At 35.7% G+C, this 22634-nt stretch overlaps 1 protein-coding gene across 1 annotated transcript in view; it reads right to left on the bottom strand.

Annotated features, from left to right (window-relative positions):
• The window catches only part of ADGRV1 (adhesion G protein-coupled receptor V1), a 778411-nt gene that overhangs the window by 294293 nt on the left and 461484 nt on the right, over positions 1-22634 (bottom strand). Inside the window, exon 84 of the mRNA XM_001366741.4 lies at positions 18887-19003. Within this exon, the coding sequence (XP_001366778.3) occupies positions 18887-19003 (117 nt within the window). The remainder of the gene's footprint in view (positions 1-18886; positions 19004-22634) is intronic.

Below are 22634 nucleotides of genomic sequence, written 5' to 3'. Positions count from 1 at the left end.
TTGCTTTGTACAGGCCATGTTTATATTGGTTTCTACATTTTGAAATAAAGTTTTATTGTATTAAAAAAGATAAAAACCACTCTTTGAGGGCAGGCAGTGGCCCAGATTTGGCCTTCAAGACTGCTCTTTGCTGATCCCTGCTCTTTATTCTCCTAAACATGACTCCTGTCCCCCCCTCAGTAGGAACACCCCAAACTAATAGACTTGAAATTTTACAAAGTACATTTTTCATGCCAGATCTGTGAGGTAGATAGCGCCAATGTTATCCTCACTGAAAAGAGGGCATTACTGATGTTTGGATTACTCTTCAAGTAGTTCCTAAGCATCTGTACCATTTCTGCTAGGGATGAGGAAAAAAAGAGTCTGGTTAAATTTATCGAATCCAGGCTAGCATGTGAATGACTGATTGTCTCTTCCCATCCTCTACCCAAATATCTCTTGGATCTCTTGAGTGTTTGCTGAAGTGACAGAAGGTAGCAGTTTGGAGTCTCTGCTGGGGACCGTTGGCTTCTTTCCATCCCCACCCTCATCCTCCCGTTGCTACCTGTCATATTGGCTAAGTGAGGAGAGAGAATAAAAAGAGAGCCGATCCCTCCACAATGCTTCACTCTACGCCAAGCCGATCCTCTGACCCAAGTTTCTGGAGGTCCTAGGCCTTCACACTTTTCATATTGAAAGAGGTAAAGGCCTATTGAAACCCATTTGCTGACTGAATTGAATAAGCATTTATTATATGCCTACTATATTAAGAGTCTTTTGTTAGGTGCTGGAGGTGCAAAAATCAAAATTTAAAAATTTCTTGCCCTTAAGGAACTCTCTGACAAGGGAAAAACATTATGTATTCACACAGATAAGTAAATACCAAGGTAGAGTGGAATGAGCCCTGGTTCTGGAGTCAGAGGATCAGGGTTCAAATCCTAATGCAACTTTTCCATTTGCAAAATGAGGGGAGTTGGAGTTAGATGGCCTTTGAGGTCTCTCTAGCTCTTGAATCTATGATCCTATGATAGAAGAATGAACACAAAGTAATTTCAATGGGGAAGTTAGAATACTGATAATGGGATAAGGTGAGGGGGATGGTGGAAATCAGAAAAGACTTTAAGTGGAAAGTGGTATTTGAAACCAAGTCTTGAAGGGGTTCCAAGAGGAAGAGGTGAGGAGGAGGAGGAGACAGCCTGTGCAAAAACACAAGCTAGGAAGTTGAGTGTTTTGTATGCAAAAAGAAAAAAAAGCAGGCAGAGAATGGAAAGGTTGTTGGGATCATTAAAGGTAATAATGTATAAGAAATCTGGAAAAGTAGGAGTCAGACTGTGAAGAGATTTAATGGCTGAAGAGTGGAGAAAATATCTGATGCTAGGTAGCACAACAGAGAGAATACTGAACTTAAGAATCTGGAAGTCCTGAATTTATGTTCTGCCTCAGATACTTAGTAGATGCTTGACCCTGGGCAAGTCACTAAACCTTTCTTAAGCTCAATTAATAGGGTTATTATATATATATATATACACATAAGTATATATATAATATTTTATATATAATATAAATAAGAGTTAATAATAACAACTACCTCTCAGAGTTGTTGGGAGGATCAGATAAGATAATATATGCAAAGTGCTTTGCAAAATTAGCACAAAAAAGCAATATGTGTAAATGCTATAATAATTATTGTTAATAGCTAGACATATAACTTTAAATGGTTTGCAAAACACTTTACCAATGTTACCTTATTTGATTCACAAAATAACCCTGGGAGGTAATTGCTATTATGATTCCCTTTTACATATAAGGGAATGAGAAGCAGACAGAGGTTTAGAGACCTGTTCAGGATCCCTCTCCCTCTCCCTCTTTCTCTCTCTTTTTCTCTCTCTCTCTCTCTCCCTCACCCTCTCCCTTTCTCTCTGTCTCTCTCTGTCTCTCTGTCTCTGTCTCTCTCTGTCTCTCTGTCTGTCTGTTTCTCTCTCCCTCCCTGTCTTTCTCTGTCTCTCTGTTACACAGACATTCTCTGTCACTCTCTCACACACATATGCATGTGCGAACACATACACAAACATAGAGCTAAGAGATATGTAAGGCAAGATGGCTCAGGTTTTCCTGACTCCAGGTCCAATTCTCTATCAATGCACCTCCAAGATGCCACTGGAAATTATAGAATGGGAAGGAGGAAGCAATATAATCTATGATCAGATCAGACTTTTGGAATATTATTTGGCAGCTGCACAAGAGGATGCAGAGAGATTGTAAGTAGAGGCATCAAATAGGTAAAAGAGTTGCAAGTGGGGCATGGATGATGATGCAGCAAATGAGACTAAGTAGGAGATTTGATAAACGTAAGAGGAGAGCCAGGAGGGATTAACTTCCTTGACATCCAGAGAAAAGAACATATTTAATAGGAAGGAATGATCAATGATGTCAAATGCTACACTGAGGTCAAGAAGAATGAACTGCTAGAAAAGGAGAAAGCCCCAGTTCTATTGAGAGGAGCTTCAAGCAGCTTCCTACTCTGTATTTCTTCTCTTCCCTCTTTATTTGATCCCAGAATTCTTATCTTGGCAATGTAAAAATAATAAGAGTTCCAATAACTACCAGATATTGCTTTCAAATGACACAATAATAGGGATGGAAGGGGTATGAGAGTTTAGGGAGCTTAGTGGTCCCCAGCCTTTTCACATATGAAAGCCCTGGCATCAGAGAAGTTATAGTATTAAGATTCATTATCATGAAAAAATACAAATACATTACAAATAGCTACCATGATTTCAATTAGTATTTTAAATGGATCTGTATGTTATTCATCATGATAGCTTCTGCATATATAGCTTTAAAATCCATTTTTCTCCCCATATATTTTGGTGGCATTAAATAAAATCAAAATGACAATGCTTATTATACAATGAGCAGGGGTACCACTCATCTAATCCAATTCCCCAGATATATAGATGAGAAAAATGAAGCCTACAGAACGCTCCATTTGCCTATGTTTACACAGTTAATGGCTCAGTCAGTACATGACCTAGATCTCCTAAATTCCATTTTACTCTCTTATGCCCATTGGCTATAAAGGATAGTAATTAGCTTATGTGTTAGAGCAACTTTTTTATAACAAATATTTCATTACAATTCCAAACTTTCTTCATATCCATTCAATCCTCATTCATCATTATTTATTCTTCATATGGCTAAAAATGGAACTATGGAAGATGACTTGGAGAAAGGGTCAGTATCAGCCAACATTAACACTACAATACAGAGGACTCAATCAAAATCCAACAAACCTTTATTAAATACCAAGTATATTGAAAATGTCATGTGAGGCTCTTGGGACACGAAGAAAAAACAAAAGATGAGTACAAGTTTCACAACTTATGGGGATAGAAGGACACGTATCAATAGATAAATATATACATGATAACCTGATGAGAAGAGAGTAAGCATTATCAACTAAAGGGATCAGGAAATGCTTCCCAAGGGGGGAGACCATACATGTAAAAGCTTAGCCTTGACAAAAAGCTAAGCATTCTCTGAGGAAGAGATGGGCCAGGAGTGCATTCTGGGCAAAGGGGACAGATTGCACAAAGACATGAGTGGATTGCTGAGTCTGGGAAGATAATTCTGATTTGAATGTGCTTAATTGATATTGCCTACTGGATATCCAGGTGGAGACTTCATATCCAAAAGCCAGACGAACACAAAAGCATGCATTTCATCAAGACTAAAATCCTAGCAAAAAAATGACATGTGGTTAACAATCCCAGAAATTTCTGAAATGTCAGGATAAAATAGAAGAACAGAGCTTTAATATCTGGCATTTAACCATAACATGTTTATATAATAGGAACCACCACAGGAATCAGTACCATAAATTTAGAACTGGAATGAATTTAGCCCTCTAGTCCAAGCCCTCACTCTTACAGTTGACAACAATCATGGTCTTAAAGATATTAAGGGATTCAAGTCCAGGTCCTCTGAGTCCAGACTGGGAGAGCTCTTTCCACTAAATGCCTCCATTTCTTCATTTTTTTAGACGATGTAATTAAGGTTGAAAGAAGCAGAATTATTAGTCATTAAGTAGCAAGTTTGGATTTGAACCCAAGTCCTCTGACTGCAAATATAGTATTCTTTCAACATATTATGATGTCTCAAAGGAAAGTATGTTATAGATATATCAGAAATTTGTAAATAACTTTAGTATCATATTATCATATGAGTATCACTTTGTATTTATTATTATATAATTTAGCATTGTGATTTTTTTAATTACAATTTTATTTCTCTAATTTCTCTTAATTCTCTAATAAGATTTACAAAGTACTTTCTACACATCAACCCCCAAAAGAAGGTCTATTGCTGTTTTATTTTTCATTTTAAACCCTTAACTTTTCTTTCTTAGTAACAATTCTAGGCCAGAAAGCAAGGGCTAGGCAAACAAGGGCTAAGTAACTTGCCCAGGGTCACATGAGTAGGAAGTTTTTGGGGGTCACATTTGAACCCAGTTCCTTCCAACTCTAAGCCTGACTCTCTATTCACTGTGCCACCTAGCTGTCCCCATTGTGGCTTTTTAAAAAAATCACATCAATGATCTTATTGGATTAAAGGGATCTTGGTGAGGAATTTCCTACTAGTGAAGATTAGCACCACTTTTACAATTTATAATTTTAAAGAATTGCCTGGAGACACAGAGATTTAAAACTAAGGCCACACAGCCAGTATGTCTCAGAAAGGAAAGTTGAACTCATTTCTTTCTGACTCTGAGATCATCTCTTTCCACTCTTTTTCAAGTATTATACCTCCCATTTTACATAACAGAAAACCGAATCTCAGAATAAATGACATAGAGATAGGGCTCCTAGCTTTTCCATCCAATGTTCTATTCCTTTGATCACCCTGCCTCATTCCACTATCTGTTCACATCTTGCCTATAGCATCACTTAAGTATCATTGAGTTTCATTATGAATCAAAACATCTTTGGCACTAACTTATTTTCATTGAAATTTCCAACTTTCATTAAATTAGAAAGCTCATCAAAATCACCTAGAGCATTTATAGTTTGTACCTCATTGCTTTCACTTGCCTCATCTGTGCAAAACCAAGTCTTCCTGACATGAAGGCCAATTGTTGCTAAAGCCCAGCAACAGGAGGAATATGGCTAAAATTAGCCCTCTTCCCTAACCTTTTTCAATGATTTAACTTTGGGACATGAAAGGTTTTAAGGGCAACAAACAAGAAATATTGGCTTTTGAAGCCTCGAAAAATTTTGAAAAGATCAACAATTATTATACCCACATGAAAAATACTGTGACGAAAGAGGTATTTCACTGAAAGGAAAGAAAACAAGAACGAGGTCACACCGTAATATTTCTAGGATTCATCTCAGCTGAATGACTAAGATCAGTTGTAGTCACAAACAGAACTTCTGGAATCACTTGCCCCTAAACTTAGTCATATAAAGCAGTTCAAGAGCTCCAGAGACATCATTTATAATGAACTATGAAAGCATCGAATACAACCTGAAGATTTCTAGAGCCAAAATAAATATTTATAAGTTCTCAAAAAACTTGTTCCTGGCAGATGAACAAATGTAACAATGTACTTTAGAATGAATGAATGTGTGTGGGTATGTGCATGTGTGCTTGTGTGCGTGTGTGCGTGCGTGTGCGTGTGTGTGTGTGTGTGTGTGTGTGTGTGTGTGTGTGTGTGTGTGTGTGTGTGTGTAAACTAATGGAAATGGTTGTTGTGATTTTTCTGGTCTATGAGAAGCCACTTAATGAATATGTGATGTTATGGATTTTTCTATAAGAATAACTGGATAATGGTAATTAAGACAAATGTTACAAAGAGCATATATTATCAGCATGCCTTTGGAAGAATAAGTATATTTACATGTATACAGAGTATAATGGGGTACACTTGTCCATACTTGAATTAATTTTTATCTCTTGGGTTTTTCTTGCTTAATCAAGTCCTCACATAATTGTATCTATAATTTGTAAGGTACCATTAGCTGCTGCAACCCATTCCCCTCTTTAGTAAGAGGTTTACACACAGGAAATTAAATTATGAATGTAGATTGAAATCTGTACTCTTTTAGAAGATCCTCAAAAAGAACTTTGAATATTACTATATTTACTCTCCAAATATAATAGAAGCACCCTATTAACATTCTTGCTTACAATCATCTCTAATTTTCAAGTGGAATTTCCCTTAAGTAAGTACTACTTTGGAGCAAACATTTATCCAAAAAACAAATAATATGCCCATACCCTATTTAGTATCTCATCTATCTGATGTTTACTGACTTCCTCATTTTATCTGTTGTGCTCACCTGCAGAGGCCAGTGAGCCATCCACATGGAAATCCAAATCCTTATCAAGTCTTGTTTATTCCAACTCCACATCACCTATTTCCTTCTATTCAATCACACAGCTACCACCCTAGTCCTTGTTCTTATCACCTCACCTACACCACCTGCATCTCTGCTCTTCTCTCCCCTCTCCAACATATCCTCACAAGGGCCAAATTGATATTCCTAAAGTACACATAATCATGTCACTGCCTTGCTTAAGAAGTTCCAGTGGATCCTCATTTCTCCCAGGACAAAATATGAGAACTTTATCTTCATTTGTGAAGACCTTCATTACCCCTCCAATTAAAAGTTCCAGTCTACCATTCCAAACTTATTGGAAATTACTCCCCTTGATGTACTCTATGTCCAGCCAATTTGGCCTACTTGTCATTCCTGGTTCACAACTTTGCTCTTCTTTCTCCATTTCTTTCCCCACACCAGTCCCCAGGCAGGAGTCTGCTGGAGCTGGCTTGTAATGGCATCTTTAGATTTTCAATGTGAATGAATGCTTACACTTCTGAAATAAGCAAATGTCACAAATCAAGGTTTGATTTATTATTTTATTGTCAACTATAGAAGGTGATGGAGAAAATGTGAATAATGCAAAATTAAGTTTACAAGTGTATCTTATATGCTTCTTTTTTCTATAAAGCCAGTTAAAAATAAATTTAACAAGAATATCAAGGGAAATAATAAAAAAATGTGAAGGATGGGGGCCTAGCAGAACCAGATTTTAAGTAGTTGTCTTCAAAACAATATGGTACTGGCTAAGAGACAGAAGGGAGGATCAGTGGAATAGACTTGGAGTAATTGACCTCAGCAAGACAGTCTATGATAAACCCAATGATCCCAGATTTTGGAACAAAAACCTACTATTTGACAAAAACTGCTGGGAAATTTTGAAAATAGTATTGGAGAGATTAGGCTTAGATCAACATTTCACACTCTACACCAAGATAAATTCAAAATGGGTGAATGACTTAAATATGAAGAAAGAAACTATAAGTATATTAGGTTAACATGGAATAGTTTACCTGTCAGATCTAAGGGAAAGGAAAGATTTTAAGACCAAGCAAGAGATAGAGAATATTACAAAATATAAAATGAATAATTTTGATTACATTAAATTAAAAAGGTTTTGTACAAACAAAACCAGTGCAACCAAAATTAGAAGGGAAGTAACAAATTGGAAGAAAATCTTTATAATAAAAAACTCTGACTACGGTCTAATTGCTCAAATTTATAAGGAGCTGAATCAATTGTACAAAAAAATCAAGCCATTCCCCAATTGATAAGTGGACAAGAGACATGTGAAGATTAAATTAACTCCCCTGCCCATTTTTTTAGATTTAATCACCAAAAATGTAAACATCCCATTTAATTATTAAATGAGGGAGGTCTGTGACCCACAGTGTACAATAGTGGATGACAAATCAAAATCAAACTGCCTGCCCCCTCGGGGGGCAGTCCTAAGCAAAGCTTCAACCGTAATTGGCAGAAGTAAAAGTGGAGGAAGGCATAGGAAGTAACACAAAAGAAATGTCTTTAAAAGGGAGTGACAACTTCCTGTGGGGAGTTCGATTTTTTCCGGGAGTTCTCGAGTTCTTTGTGCTTGGGACTTCTTCTGAAGTTCGGAGTTTGAGTTTGAGAGTAAAGAATCTGCTTACTGGACATGAGACCCTGTTCTTGGTGAGACTGTTCTTAAATCTCTCCCTTTGGACTGACATGTGGGGAGTGAAAAGAGCTGATTCCTTTCCTAGATTTTCTGAAAAGACTAGCCTCAGGAGAGACCTAATCTCTTGAGAGAGATTCCCTGTGTCCCCAGGTCCTCAACTACAAGGGCCAAGGCCTCTCCAGCTAAGGACTAAACTCTACTGCCTGTTTTTGAGCCAGTAGTCAGAGCAAAATACTTAGTGTGTAGGCAAAATATTTTACCCTATGCTCTCTCTGATTTCTTACTTCACTCTTTTTATATTTTGTAAATAAGTCTTTTTGGAATTTCATAAAATTTCTGGTGACCCTATTTTTAAATAATACATTCCAACATTTTATAAATAACCTCCTTTATCCCCCTTACAGACATGAATAGGCAATTTTTAGATAAAAAAATCAAAACTTTCAATAAGCACATGAAAAATGGTTCTAAATCTCTTATATTCAGAGAAATGAAAAGCAAAACATCTCTCAGGTATCACCTCACACCTAACTGATTGGCTAATATGACAGCAAAGGAAAGTAATAAATGTTGGAGGGAATGTGGTAAAATTGGGACATTAATGCATTGCTGCTGGAGTTGTGAATTGATCCATCCATTCTGGAAGGCAATTTGGAACTATACCCAAAGGGTGTTAAAAGACTGTCTGCCCTTTGATCCAGCCACAGCACTGCTGGGTTTATACCCATAATGAGGAAAAAGACTTGTACAAGAATATTCATAGCTGTGCTCTTTGTGGTGGCAAATAATTGGAAAATGAGGGAATGCCCTTAGTTTGGGGAATGGCTGAACAAATTGTGGTATATGTTGGTGATGGAATACTATTGTGCTCAAAGGAATAATAAAGTGGAGGAATTCCATGGGATCTGGAATGACCTCCAGGAAGTGATGCAGAGTGAAAGGCTCAGAACCAGGAAAGCATTATACACAGAGATAGATACACTGTGGCACAATCAAATATAATATAGACTTCTCTCGTGGCAGCAATGCAATGATCCTGGGCAATTCTGAGGGAATTATGAGAACAAATGCTATCCATATCCAGAGAAAGAACTGTGGGAGTAGCAACCACAGAAGAAAAATATATGATTAATTACATAGTTCAATGGGGATATGCTTGGGGATATAGACTCTAAATGATCACCCTAGTACAAATATTAATAATATGGAAATATATCTTGATCAATGACACATGTAAAACCCAGTGGAATTGTTTGTCGGCTGTGGGAGGGGGTTGGGCAGAGGGGAGAGAAAGAACATGATTCATGTAACCATGGAAAAATATTATAAATTAATTAATTAAATAAATAAAGTAAAGTAAATAAATTTAATAGCATAGCCCTGTCTCATTAGCCTGCATTGTATCCCCTTCTTACCTCAACTTTCTTAGAATTCCTTCAAGGCTAAGCTCAAGTTACTCAGAACCCATCAGAACTTTCCAGATGCTAGGGCCCTCTTTCCATCCTCCACCACAAATTATTTTGTATATACTATATAGGAGTAACAAAGTTCTCCACCAAATGCTCTCCCCTCTATCCCTGAACCCAGCCCATAGACTATAGGATGAGACTATAATGAAGGTACAAAGGAAATTGGGACATAGGACTAGATTTCATTCACACTATTAAAACTCTGAGTTTAATTAGCATCTCTGCACAGATGACTCAAAGACCTTTACATTCAGCCCCACAATGCCCTGAGCTTCCATCTAGAATCACTAACAGTACATTTCAAATCAGATATCCCAAAGGTATCTCAAACTCAACATGTTCAAAAGAGAAATGATTATCTTTCCTTTTCAATTCATTCCTCTTCCAAACTAACCTATGTTTAGTTTTTGGGTTTGCAACTTTAGTGCCATTCTCAACCCCACACTATCATGCTCAATATTCAATATATTCAATAATCTGCCAGATCTTACCATTTTTTCCTCTATATCACTTTAGTTCAGATTCTTATTACCTTTCACTACAGCCTCCTAATTGAGCTTCATGTCTCAGATCTCTTCCCAATCCAATCTATTTCTCTACACTACTACCAAAATGATTTTCCTTATGTCTAGATTTGGCCACGTTACTAATTTCCTCTATAAACTCTAATGACTCCTTATTGCCTCTATGATAAAATATAAACTTTTCCTTCTTGAACACTTTATAACTAGTCTTTAATTCATTTTTCCATCACCACTTTAAATTATTGCACTTCCTAAATTTGCCTTCTCTCTGTTCTTTACACATGGCAATCCATTCTCCATTTTTTGGGCCTATCTCTTGTTGCATTTTATGGGTAATATGCAAAAATATTCATAACTTACATGAGTTTATTTTATATCCTGCAATTTTTCTGAAGTTGTTAATTATTTTGATTAGTTTCTTTGTTGATTTTTTTTTTGGATTTATAAAATAAACCATCTTATCACTTGCCAAAAGTGATAGTTTTGCTTCCCTACTGGCTTTGCTTATTCAATTTCTTTTTCTTGCTTTATTGTTACAACTAGCCTTCCTAATTAAATATTGAATAGTAATGGTGATAATGAGTATCCTTGATTTATCCCTCATCTTACTGGCACGCTTCTACCTTGTCCTCCATTACAGATAATGTTGGCTCTTGGTTTTAGAGAGTAACTACTTACTATTTTAAGAAAAGCTCAGTTTATCATTGGGCTTTCTTGTATTTTTAATAATAACAGGTATTATGTCAGACTCTTTTTGTGTCTATAGAAATAATTATATATTTTCATACATAATATATGTATATATTTATAAATATAAAAATGGGGGAGTGGAGCCAAGATGGAAGCTTAGTAACAGCAATAGCTTAAATTGCCCAGATAATCCTTCCAAACCAATCTTTAAAAACCACCTCAAAATCACAGTACTCAAAAACAAACAACAACAAAGTGTGAGGGTCCTGTCCTGCTGAACACAACTTGAAAGGTAGGCAGAGAGATAGTTGATTTTCACTGTATAAGGGGGAACAAGAACCAAACTTCACAGAGGAGTGCTGGCCAGCTTTCCCCATCTTTACTGTCCTAGATTCTGGGATTAGGCATAGGCTAACTTCAGAATTCTGGGATGGGGGCTAAACCAGCAAAAGAGCATCAGGCCCATATCTGGGAGTCCTAGTCCCTGGGACTATCCTGCAGTGAGGATCAGAAGTCCATAGTGCTAGGTCCTTTCAAGCCTCCAGGTCTGTATCAAAAACCAAGACTCAGGCTAAAACCTTGCAAGCCAGCAAAGGAGACAGAACAAGCAAGCAGCTTTCAGAATTCCCAGCTTAAAAAAAAAAGACTGGGAAAATGAGCAAACAGCAGAAAAAAACACTTAACCCTTGAAAATTTCTATGGGGGCAAAAAGCAAAACAGAACTAAAAGAAGATGATGAGATCCAAGGAACCATGTGCAAAACTCAAAAAAGGGGGGGAGGGGGAAATTTGTCTCAAGCTATGGAATAATTTTAAAAGGAATTAAAAAATCATATAAATATAAAAATGTTTTTGCTATTAATGTGGTGAATTAGGTTTGTAGTTTTCCATTCCTGGTATAAATCTGGCCTAATGTATGGTTTTTGGGGTCCTTGCTAATGTTTTATTTCTATTTTGCATCAATATTCATTAGGGAAAGTGGTGAATAGTTTTTATTTTCCTGTTTTTACTCACCATCATTTAAAGATCAAGATCAAATCTATGTCAAAGGAGGAGTTTGTTAGGATTCTTTTACTTACTTTTTCAACTTTGTTTTCTCACAAAGTTCATGTATAGCTTATTAAATTGTTTTTTCTAGAATAAGGTTACTTAAGTATTCTATTTCCTCTTATGTTAATCTGGGCAATTTATATTTTTATAACCATCAAATTAATTTAGATAGTCCTTATAATTGGGAAAATAGCTCCCAATAATTGCTTTTATTTTCTTTTCATCAGTTGACCTTTTTCATTTTTGATACTGAAAAATTTTCTTCTTTCCTCTTGAAAATAAAATTATTTGGTAGTTTTCTGTTTTATTGCTTTTTTTAACCAACTCCTAGTTTTATTAATTCAAAGGATTTTGATTTTCAATTTTGATAATCTCTTTGATTTTCTGGTTTTCTCTTTTGGTTTTTAATTGAGGGGTTTTAATTTGTTAGTTTTACAATCTTTTAGTTGCATGACTGATTCGTTTATCTGCTCTTTCTTTCTTTTGTTGATATTAGCATTTAGAAGTATAAATTTCCCCAGATACTTCTTTGACTGTGTCCCACAGATTTTGGTATGTTGTCTCTCTGCTGCAGTAGACATGGTTTTATTTGTTGTCTTTATATCCTAGCACAGTACCCAGACAGAATAGGTGCTTAGCAAATGTTTGTTTATTGATTGATTAATGACTATTAAAGAATAAAATATCTAAATCTTATGAATGAACCTTATTTGTCATGAATGATGAAGGGAGATTCCAAAAATAGATGGAAGTTTATAGCAGCTATCCACTAGTTTCCTATTTGGGTGATATTTGAGTAGGTACCAAGTCATACTTCTAAATATATAAATATATAAAATCTTGGGCCAGTACTGCCTATGAGCTTGTGAGAGATATGGCTGGTGGGAAGGTAGATGAGTAATCTCCTCATGTATAGTCTGAGCACTTTCTGGTGAGCAGTCAAAGAAAATTGCAGCAGCTGGGAAAGTCCACACATGCCAGGTATGTATATGCACAGCCTTCCTCTTGGACAAAGTCACTGAGCTAGTGATCCAAAAGAAGTGTCATTTCCTTTGGTCCATCTGTCAAGAGACAAAATTTATACTATTCCAAGCTGGATTTCTAGAGGGTACAGAAAGCAAGAGAATCAACCAAGTGTGGATGCTTATACCTTTTGTACCATCAAGTATACACCTTATCATCAATCAATCCATCCATCTCTCTCTCTTTCTTTTTCCCCACATACATATGCATAGGTAGATACACATATTTCCTATAGGTGTATATGCATGTATATACATGTATATATGTTCTTTATTATCTGGGGATATGTTGTTTTCCCCCAATGGAACAAAAGCTCTTTGAAGTATGCAAGTTTCCTTTATGTTTTTTACATATTGTAAGCACCTGACTGTGACTCTGAGTAAGACAAAATTAACTCTATTGTCTTAATTGTGCTCATGTATAGAATTAGGATTGAGCTTTTATGATTTCCAAGAACTTTTCTAGTACTGACATCCTTTGAGTATATAACATGAAATTTTATAGATGTTTAAGCAAATATCTCATATCTTTAATGTATCTATCAAAATACCAACCTCCTACTATTTATAATTGTTTTTTTGATCGGTTTAAAATTTTTTTAGGAAATAGCAACAATGATTTGGGAAGAGAGGTTGTTTATAGACAGAGCTTACTTAATATACTTTTTTTTACTACTAATGATTTCATGTTTACTACTTCCATGACACACACAAAGATTGGTAACAAGGAAGTAAAATTCAACTTTATTTATAAAAAAATTAAATGTTATTCAATTATGTAGACTTATGTTCTGTAATCAAAGGAAACTATGTTAATTTGATAGATTTAGTATCTCCAGTTAATCAATTAGAAAGCATATATTAAATGTTAAATTCCCACCATCTATAGGACATCCTTTTCTGAATCTCCTCAATTCTGGTGCCTTACTTTGGTTAGTTCCAATTTATTTTGCATATAGTCTGTATGTATAAAGTTATTTCCATATGGTCTCCCTCATTAGAGTGTAAGTTCCTATAAATAAAGGACTATCTTACTTTTCTTTGTATCCCAAGCACTTAGAATAGTGTCTGGCTAATAGTAGGTGCTTTATAAATGTTTACTGTACTAACACAGTTAGATGCTGGGGATATAAATACAGAAATCATCCTGACCTGAAAGAGCTTACAATTCTATTGGGGAAATTAATATGAATCACAGTTGTACTTGTAAGTATTCCTCTTTACAATGATATGATTCTTCCCCCTTACTATCCCTCTACCCCCTCCACCCCAAGAATTTTAACCAGGATTGGAGAAAGACTTCAAGGCATCTGGAAATTATTTAGCTTAAAAATACTTAATTAAACCCGTCCCTCAAGTTCTACTGAACAAGGGTATTATAAAAACCTAACAAATGAACATGTTTATTTCAATCTTCTCTGAGCCTGTGCCAAAGGGCAAGAAGGTTTCTATAGTTTTAAATGAAGCTAGTTACTGAGCTAATTTCATTTTGAGTAAAAAGTTGACTTTTAGGAGATGATCTGATCTTTGTCATGACTAATTACTTTGAAGGTCATTTGCCAGTCAGTCTTCTACCTGGTTTTGCTCCTTTCTACTTCTCCATATTTCTGTGCTTCTCTGAAGAGAAGCCTCACATTAACCCCGAATCTCATCTGTATAAAACCTAAGTAGGACCTGTAATTCTTTTAGGACATACTGGGGGAATATGGGAGGAAAAGGAGCAGAATTGAAACAAAAGTATATGAGATAAAGAGTAGAAATTATAAAAATTAATAATGCAATTTTATTTCAATAGCGGGTAAAATAACAAAACTTTTTATATTGTGTTCTTATATGGTAATTTTGCTCATTTCTGTGCTTTCTTCCTTTCGAAAATACTTTAGTTATATGAACTGTATGTGCATTCTATATTTGGATCATTACGGCACTAGACTAAGAGAATACCAACACTTGTGTGCAATAGACATACTATATTTCCTGACCAGCCCTGGTTTCCTCTCATGGATTCAATTTAATTCAAAAAATGCTTATTAAGTACCTTATTGTCTACAATCCATCTTTTACACACCTGCATAATACTTTTTTTGTCTATTCTATATTCATCTAATATGAACTGATTATTGTATATGCATGAGACTATAAGCTTCATACGGACAGGAACTCTTCTTTTTTTTTTCTTGGGGAGGAGTTTCTCTAGGATTTAGCAGTGCTTAGTACAAATAAGTGTTTAATAAACATTTGTTGACTGAATGGTTAATGTTCATATTTGATCATGTCATTCCTTGACTTAAAATTTTTAATTGTTCCTAATGTCATGCAAAATGAAGTTGAAATTCAATGATTTGCCATTCAAAGTCCTCCATTATTTGGTTCCAATTTAGGTCCTCAGCCTTATCTCATATTTTAACTCTCCTACCAAACTGGACAACTTGTCATTATATACCTTTACTTTCCCTAACTCTGCCTTTGATTATTCTATCTCCTATGCTTGGTTGCCTTTTTATCAATTGTAAAATTTCTTTTGCTTCAATATTTGGTTTAAATGTTAATTGCTCCATAAAGTTTTTACTGATCCTCCAAAATAATTTTTCCTTTCTTCAACTCCATTGTTTCTATCTCTTATATGCATTAATTGTGCTCTGTTACAACATAAGTGTTTGGGTACATGGTGAATCTTTCTACTAGACTGTAAATACCATTAGAGGAGGAATATTATTTCATTCATTTATTTATTTGTTTGTCTATCTATCCATTCATATTCATTTGTACTTTCCATGACTAAAAGGGAACTCTTAAAGAACACACTAAATACTTTCTGAGTTGAATTAGATAATTATGGATATATATGAAAGTTAACTTCTTTTTAAAAGTGTTTTAGTTCATCAAAATCACTTGCATTTCTTCCATACAGAGTATTAAGAGGAAATAAAAATTCCTTATTTTACATGTGGCAAAATACAAATTGAATAAGTAACCTAACCCTGACCACACATTAACTCACTAAAGCAAAAGACCTAGAATTCAGAAGCTCCTGTGGTCAGACCACAAGCCATGGAACATATGGGGTGTTCCATCTGAGGTACATTGAACTTATTCAATATTTTAAATAGTTTTTTTTAAATAGTTTTCAAGAAATCTTTAGCTCATGCAAATGCAAATTCTACTTAGCCTACCAAGTCTGAATTAGCTACAATCACAGTAATTTCTATTAATCTTCCAAATCTTAATATTTATTTCCTTCTTTTGTTCTTCTGTTCTCTAACCCTCTCTTCTACATGTATCACAGAATCATGTACTTTGAAGGGATCTTGGAGGTCTTCTCATCAACCTCATTATTGGTGGAGGAATCTCTTTTGTGCTATTGCAACCAGGCAAACTTGTCCAGTCTTTGCCTATTTCCAGTGATGGAGAACTCACAGAATATTGATACAGCCCTGTTACTGTTTAACAGCTCTAATTGTTTGAAAAATCTTCCTTCCTATTGAGCCAAATTCCTCCTTTTTGGCCATCTACTACTGCTGCTTTTGCCCTGTGGAACTATTCAGAATAGGATTTCTCTTTCTTCCATGTTGACTTTTAAAACATTTGAAGAGAGTCATCATGACCCAATTCAATCCATATTTTTCTCCAGGAAAATATGCTCAAATCTTTGAATAACATAATCTTCAGATCTCTCAACATCCTAGCTACTCTTTTCCTGAGGCTTTCTAATTTGTTAGTTTCCCACAAAACATAATGCTGAGGACTGAAGACAGCAATCCAGAAGTGTTCTGACCATCAAATAGGGTGATGGCGCTATTACCTCCTTAATTATGGTCAGTAGACTTGGAATAATTAAGCTGGAGAATGCATTAGCTTTTTAACAACCACATCACACGATAGGTTCTTATCAGGTCAAATCTAAACTCAAAACTTCAGGGGTTTTTGTATTAAAAAAGTTACTGCCATGTAGGTATCATAAAAGAAACTATTTCTTGTTATGGGTAATAATAAGAAGCAACTTTATATAGCACTTTAAAGTTTATAAAATGCTTTACATATATTATTTCATTTAATCTTAAGAACAACTGGGTGGCATGGGTCCTATTATTAAGCTCATTTTACGGATGAGGAAATGGGGGCTGAAAGTGGTCATTTGTCCAGGTCACAGAACTAGCAAGTGTCTGAGGCAGGATTTTAAATTAGGTGTTCCTATACATGTGTTACTATTAAAAAAAAGAAAAACAAAAATCCAAGTATTATTTTCTAGGGTATAAATGTAATGATAGAATTTGAAGAGGACTCTGGCACACATCTGACAGGATGAATCATCAAAGATAACCTGGAAAAGGTATGATCATTCATTGGACTCAGGATGTATTAGTCATTTCTGCTCTCTAAAGGATCTGAGAGCTAGATGTAATCCTCAGGTCTGAAATAGGAATTCAGTGGGTGGTCCAGTGGGATCACAGACTTTGAAAGAGGTACAGAAGGCAGAGGCTACAGTTGGCCTTAAAAAGAAGCTGCTGTAATCTAATGGTGCTAGGAAGTAAATAACATTTGATATCAAGAGACCTGCTAATAGGAGGACCCGAGAACTCTAGGGAAAGGTTTGGAGCTTCATTGTGAAGATAAACTACAGAGCAAACTTGCTTCTAACAGAAGAGACCACAAAAAGTGGATTTAAAGAGAAGATGGAACTTTGCAGTTCTAGCGCTATCAAGATCTCCAAAAGGAGGTAACTGAAGCTATGATCTGAATCCCAGGAATACAGGGCCCAAGACCTGAAGAAATTACAGAAGGAGATTCTCAAAAGTTCTAAGAATCTCAGCCACCTTGACCAGATGTATCAGGGAAAAAGTCTTAGATACTGTTCAGTAATTTTCAGTAATATCTGACTTTCAATGCCATAATGAGTAATTTTCTTGGCAAAGATAACTGGAGTGGTTTATCATTTCCTTTGCTAGTTCCTTTTTCAGAAGAGGAAATTGAGGCAGAGTTAAGAGACTTAGCCAGAATCACACAGCTAGTAAGTGTCAGAAGCCAGGTTTGAACTTAAAAAGATGAATCTTTCCAACTCTAGGCCTAGCACTATATCTACTGTACCACATATCTGCCCCAGGTTTTGATCTAATCTCTCACCTAGCATCTCAGTTGAATTTAGGAACAAAATATTCTCTTGCTTACTATATAAATTTAAAAAAACCAAACCTTTAAAAATTTTATATCTTTATTTTTTATACCTGTTATTTCTAACACTGTTCCTGTGGCAGAAGTTTTCTTTATGATAAAGAAAAAATGAAGTAAAAAGGTCTTACTAGGCAATGAGATTTAAGAGTGTAAGTATTACTTCTCCTTGCTCCTCCACCAGCTAATGGGGCATGCTCAGCCAGCATCATCCAAGACAGTACATGGAAGCTTGGGCTGGGCTTGATTGTGTGGCATGAGTGGTGGAGGAACATTACCTCCCCCCTCCCCTCCCCTTAAAAGCATGTGCCATGTTCCCTGCCTGACATCAAGTTTTCTTCTTGTCATGAGTAGCTGAGGAGATGGTATTATGGTAGATGAAGAATCTTCTGAATGAGACCTGAGTATGGATTCAAAAGGTATATGTAAATAACCTCTTGGGTTTTTTTCCCCCTGATAACTTTTGAGAAAGGAGGGTACGAATGCTGACTGCCAGTTTCATTTAACCACTCAACATCAATTAACCTTTACAAAGGGACATTAACTTTTAGAATATAGTAAGAATAGACAGAGAGACATTTCCCCCAACCACTCAGAGACACCAGCCTTGTTCAGTTCTTAAATAATGCTGGTTCCCCCAGTTTGGGTCTGAAGCTCCTATCTTTCTCTTGCTAAGCCCCGTCCTGATTTTTCAAAATGGAGCACTTGGCTGCATTTGGTTTTTTCCAAACCCCAATAAAAACTGTTCAAAAATGTATCTTTTGGGGACATGGAGATTTGCAAGTTTTCTAGGGTGTTGCTTGTGAGTTGTGATTTACTTTATTAGCTTCCCTAGTTTGTAAACATATTAATAACTATCACTAAACACTATCACTGTCACTACCTGTCAAGTGACAAAGGTGATGAACAATGAGATTCATGGAAAAGAGATAAAAGAATGAGATTCCTACCTGAACAAGCATCCAGTTAAACTGGCAAAGATAGAGGTAATGCATGACAGCAGCCAGGGCTGAGCAGCTATCTTCTGTCAGTTGTTGACTTGCATAAGCAGAAGCCAGAAATGCAATCTGTAAGAAAAAATGGATTGATCAATCAATAAGCATTTATTTCATACCTACTATGTGCCAGGTACATGCTGAGTGCTATAAGGAAGAAGTATGTCTAACAAAAAATCAAGCTTGGGGGCATCTAGGTGGGTCAGTGGATGGAATGGTAGGTCAGCAGTCAGGAAGTCCTGGCTTTAATCTAGCCTCAGACATTTCCTAGTTGTGTGTTCATATAGCCCCCACTGCCTAGCCCTTACAACTCTGTTGCCTTGGAACTAATGTGTAGTATTGATTCTAAGACAGAAGATAAATGCAAAAAAAAAAATCTTTCAGGAATGCCTGAGACCTTCTTTCCTCATCTGTAAATTGAAGGGTCTTAGACTGGATGATCTGTTTGATCTCTTTCAGTATGATTATTTTATATATTTATTTATTTATTTATATTTATATTTATATATTTATAACTCCAAAGAAAACCAGGTTTTTCTCTAAAAATTGATATACTCTAAAGCCATTCCAAAAAACAGTGATACATTGATTTTTTCCCCAAAAAAGTTTGAAAATCATATAATAGTGTATATAAAGCTCCTAGGAGGAAAATCCTCAGTGAATCTTTAATCTTTATTATCAACAAAAAATGAGATGTACTCAATAGAACTATTGGCCAATAAGAAATATCAAAAATTCCTTTCTTGTAAAATGGGATTGAAATACCAAAGCTTTGCAGAAATCAAGGTTAATTCTCTGGCCTATTTTATATAATTTTCATATCCTTTATTTACTCTTTGCTGGTAACCAACAGCTTAGATTATAAAATAAGTTTTAATCAATCTGAATTTTAGAAGTTCTTATGATTATACTTCACTATAAAATCTTTGGGAGTATGTTTCATCTGTAAAGAAACTGTTTTAAAAAGCCATAAACTGTGACCAGTAAATACAAATATCTATTTTTGACATCACTTATCACATACACACACAGATATATATATATATATATATATATACACATATATATACGTGATTTGGGGTTTAAGCTTAAAAGATCACTCTATAGCAAAAATTAGTAATATGGAAATGGGTATTAAGTGGTAACAATTGTACAGTCCAATGGAATTACTTGCCAGCTCTGGGTGGGAGCAGAGAAGAGGGAAAGGAAAGAAAATTAATCATGGAAACATGGAAAAATATTTAAAAATAAAAAAAAAATTTAAGTTTAAGTATCTATTATTTTATGCTTTTGCTATCTATTATGCAAATGCTATGGTTTTAAATTATCATCATGGAACTCTTTTACTGTATGTGAGAAAAATACTTTCTTCAAAATACTATGCATATGCATATATATATGGTATATCAAAGAATTTTTTATCTTAAAGGAATTCATTTCCATGTAATACTTTGAAATATTTCTAATCTAACTGTGTCACTAATAGAAGAATCGAAGTTATTTATTACCAAATGTTTAGATACTGCTTTCTGGGTGTGCAGGGCATTTACGGTACTAGTTCAAGATAAAGCACTGAATCAAGTGCTAGGTTTTAGTCCTGGTTTTTCTCAGCATTAAATATATTTCTGAGTAGGTGTATTATGTAGGGGTTGACTCAAAGTCCTTATCTATAATCAAAGAGATAAACAGTAACACTTTAAACACAAAGCAGAATTTTATGCCTGATTATGTCCTAACAGATGAGTCAAGTAGTTTCACTGAAAGAAAAATCACAGAAAGAAAAAAAAAAGATTTCCAATAGTGGCTTTCTAAAAACCCCAAGTCCTTTCTGAAAATAAAATGACTAATTTTAGATGACTTTTGTTATCTATTGTAAAAATGGAGATTTGAACCCCGGACTTCAATCCCCAGAAGTGCTTGCTCTAGTTCCCAAGATGCACTCTAATCTCACTGAGATTCCCCACCTGGGCAAGATCAAAATTTCTATTTAAACTGGCTGTAAAGCCTACTGAGCTCTCTCTTCCTGCTTGTGCTTCCAAACACTCCCATCTCTCAAGATGTAGAGTAAGTGGCTATGAATAGCCTCTGTGCCTAGGCATGTGCTTTCTTATTTTTTTTATTTTTCTTTATTTCTTAATCTTTAATAAACCTCACAAAAAATAATACTTTTAGCAGAGAAACTAATTTTAACTGCTACACTATATGGTTTTATGGGGAAAGGGTGAAAATTCTGATAAGAGTTTGTCTCCACTGAATCTTAGTTGCCATTCATCTTGGAAGCAAGCCATATCAGAGGTCTTCTCTATGGCTAGGGAGAAGAGCATATCTTTGACCATAGGAAGTATACTTCTCACCAAGGTTAGTATGTTATAATTACAATTTGATTAGTGTATTCATTTCATTAATCAGTCATTCTAATTTAGGGATTCATTCTAATGACCTATTGATCATTCTATTGACCTTGAGGCTAACTCATTGACTGGTGAGTGAGTCCTTGTTTAGAGTCCATATTCTGAGAAAGCCCACTAATTGTGAGTATCCTCTAAGATTCCATTCTGGTTCTTCTCTTCTTCCTCTAAACAATTTGACTTGGTAATGCTATGAACTTCTTTTCATTCAATTATCATCTCTACAAAGACGATTTTCAACTCTATTTGTACAATCCTAACCTCTCTTCTGACATTCCATCTTATATCTCTTACTGTTCATTAAACATCTCAAATAGAATGTCTCATGGCATGGATATCTTAAATTCAACATGTACAAAACTAAACTCAACTTTCCCTCCAAATCCACCTCCTTTCCTAACTTGCCTCTTATTGTCATGGGTACCACCATTCTCGTGGGCTCCCAAATGAGGTATTTTCCTTGACTCCTCATTCTCTCTCACTCCACTTACCCTCCATATCCAATCTGCTGCCAAGTCCTGTTGATTCTACTTCCTGCACATCTCCCATATCTGTTCCCTTCTGACACTGCTAGCGCTCCAGTGTAATCTCTCATTATCTCCGGCTTAGACTACTGCAATGTCCTTCTAAGTAGACTCCTTGGCTCAAATCTTTCTCCACTCCAATCCACTCTTCACGCAGCTGTCAAATTGCTCTTCCCAAAGTATAGGTCTGACCATGTCATTCTCCTAGCCATCAACTCTACTGGGTCCCTATTCCATCCAGAATCAAATAACAAAAATGTTTTATTTTGCTTTTAAAGTCCCTAATTACCTCTTTCCCTGCATTATTTGGTCTCCTTGAATCTTACTCCCCCCCCAACACACATACATCTAAGCCATGAAAGATTGTTAGTTTCTGTTCTATATGCAAGACATTTCATCTTCGAACTCCTTACATTTTCATTGGCTGTCCCTTAAACTTGGGATGTTCTCTCCATTCATATCTGCTTTCTCGCTTCTCTTGCTTCCTTCAGGTCTCAGCTAAAAGCCCACCTTCTGCAAGAAGCTATTCCCAGTCCCTCTTAATGTCAATGCCTTCATTCTGAGTTTATCTCTCATTTATCCTGAGAGGGCGACGCAGCAAAGCACTGTGGAGTGCTTAGTGAATGTTGGAGCACAAAAGACAACACAGCCATCCAATGCAGCTGAGGAAGTCTCCAGGTGTAACGATTTTTTGTGCCACTGGACCCAGGCTTCCAACGCCGAGAGAGTGGGACTGTCTCTGTGCATCGACTTTTCCACTTAAATCTCCTT

This window comes from Monodelphis domestica, chromosome 3 (assembly GCF_027887165.1).
Source record: "Monodelphis domestica isolate mMonDom1 chromosome 3, mMonDom1.pri, whole genome shotgun sequence".
Lineage (NCBI taxonomy): Eukaryota > Metazoa > Chordata > Mammalia > Didelphimorphia > Didelphidae > Monodelphis > Monodelphis domestica.
This window is presented reverse-complemented; position numbering and strand designations above follow the sequence as displayed.